This window comes from Fukomys damarensis, unplaced genomic scaffold (assembly GCF_012274545.1).
Source record: "Fukomys damarensis isolate Sample0158 unplaced genomic scaffold, DMR_v1.0_HiC HiC_scaffold_73774, whole genome shotgun sequence".
In the NCBI taxonomy this organism is placed as follows: domain Eukaryota; kingdom Metazoa; phylum Chordata; class Mammalia; order Rodentia; family Bathyergidae; genus Fukomys; species Fukomys damarensis.
This window is the reverse complement of record NW_022974686.1, coordinates 629-2,612: the sequence shown is the minus strand read 5'-3', so window position 1 is coordinate 2,612 and position 1,984 is coordinate 629. Positions and strand designations below refer to the sequence as shown.

The 1,984-nt window shown below is 65.9% G+C and overlaps 1 protein-coding gene across 1 annotated transcript in view; it reads left to right on the top strand.

Moving 5' to 3' along the window:
* The window catches only part of LOC104870866 (ATP-dependent RNA helicase DHX8), a 5,946-nt gene extending 5,547 nt beyond the window's left edge, over positions 1-399 (top strand). Inside the window, 1 exon segment of the mRNA XM_033760708.1 lies at positions 298-399. Within this exon segment, the coding sequence (XP_033616599.1) occupies positions 298-399 (102 nt within the window).
* Positions 400-1,984: the final 1,585 nt, after the last annotated feature.

Genomic DNA, 1,984 nt, shown 5'->3' with positions numbered 1-1,984 from the left:
GGGTTTGGCTAAGTCGCACCGGCTGGGCCCAAGTGGAGATCCTACCGCCCCTGCCCCCGCCCCGCCCCCGAGTACTGGGATGGCAGGCGTGTGTGACACACCGGGCTCTGGGAGCCAGGGGAAGGCGGGTGATGGATCTGGACTCTGTGGCCCTCCGGGGCCAGAGCTGCGGGCCAGCAGGTGTGGGGAGCCCGGGGCCCAGCCCTGCCCCGCACTCCCCACCCCCAGTCTGGCACACTTCCGGGGCGCAGGCTCCTAGAGGACAGGTGCTGAGGCTCCGCCACCTCACCCTCCCAGGTGCTAGCACAGCCCGCGGGCGCCCCCTGCCGGCACAGGGCGGGGATGCGCCCAGAGGGAGAGCTTGCGGGCTCTAGGGTAGGGGAGTTCTCTCTCCCATAGAGGGTGCCACTCAGAGCGCAGCGTAACCCTCTCCTCTTATGCCTTCTGTACACTCTTCGGGGCTCATCTGTATGAGCCAGCGAGTCGCCCAGGCGGGAGGGAGAGGTTGCGGGCAGGAAGGAAGGAAGTCTCCACGGTGGTGCGATAAACCAAAGAGACGCCCGCCGACCCAGATGGAAAGGCAAAGCGAGAGCTCCGCGGCCCTGGCAGGAGGCGGGCCGCAGGAGGCTGCAGGCCGGAAGCCGGAAGCCGGAAGCCTGGAGCAGAAGCAGGAAGCAGGAAGCAGAAGGCAGGCCAGCACCGTGCAGCCATGCCGAGCCCCTTGGAGGAGCTTGCCAAGCTGGAGTATCTCTCCTTGGTGTCCAAGGTCTGCACGGAGCTGCACAACCACTTGGGGATCAACGACCAGGATCTAGCTGAATTTGTGATCAGTCTGGCTGAGAAAAATTCCACCTTGGATGCTTTCAGCGCTGCCCTGGTCACGAATGGTGCGGAATTCACGGACTCTCTGGTCCGCAACCTGCTGCGCCTCATCCAGAGCATGCGGGCCCCGCCAAGGCCATCCAGGAGCCGAGATCCCGTGGTGAAGCCCAGGAGCGAGAAGGAGAAGCAGAAGGAGTTGTTTCCGGGACAGTGCGGGTCAGACAATCCGGCCGCCGCCGCCGCTGCCGCCTCCGCCTCCACCGCCATCTCCGGGACCATGCTAGATGATGATGATGTGGAGGTCGTCGTGGATGTCCTGAGACAGCTGGAGGCCCTGATGCCAAGCGCCACAGAGGGCCACGGCCAGGACCGGGACCCAGACCGGGACCTGGGTTGGGACACAAACAGAGACAGAGACAGAGAACGCAGGTGCAGCCAGCAGTCCTGCTCTTGGCGGTGCCGTTCCCGGACCCCAGAGAGGAAGAAAGGGAGGTCCGGACACCGGCCCGGGAGCAGGAGCCAGAGTCCCCCCAAGGACCGGAAGGACCCCTGGGACAAGGTTGAGGAGGGGAGCCTGCAGGCGGCGGTCGGGAGCAGGAGCCAGAGCCCCCCCAAGGACCCAAAGGACCCCTGGGACAAGGTTGAGGAGGGGAGCCTGGCCAGGTGGCGGGACAAGCGCGTGGACCGCCCATCAGCTGAGGAGCCGGCCATTGGCCACATATACACAGGGACGGTCACCAGCATCCTGCAGTTCGGGTGCTTTGTGCAGCTGGAGGGGCTCAGGAAGCGGTGGGAAGGCCTGGTGCACATCTCCGAGCTGCGGCGCGAGGCCCGCGTGGCCAACATGGCGGATGTGGTGAGCAAAGGCCAGCGGGTCAAGGCCAAACTGCTGTCCTTCACTGGGACCAGGACCAGCCTGAGCCTGAAGGATGTGGACCAGGAGAGCGGACAGAATCTGAACCCAAGTGGGTGGTGCTGGGAGAGGCAGAGGCGGCGGCGGCAGCAGCAGGAGCCACGGTGGCAGCAGCGGTGGTACAACCTGGTCAGGCAGACCGGGGAGGACACCTCCACGCAGAGCCCTGACAGACCCAGCCACCTGTTGCTCGTCGGCACCCCCAAGGTGGAGGACGACCGGCTGGAGAGCAAGCGCCTCCTCACAGCC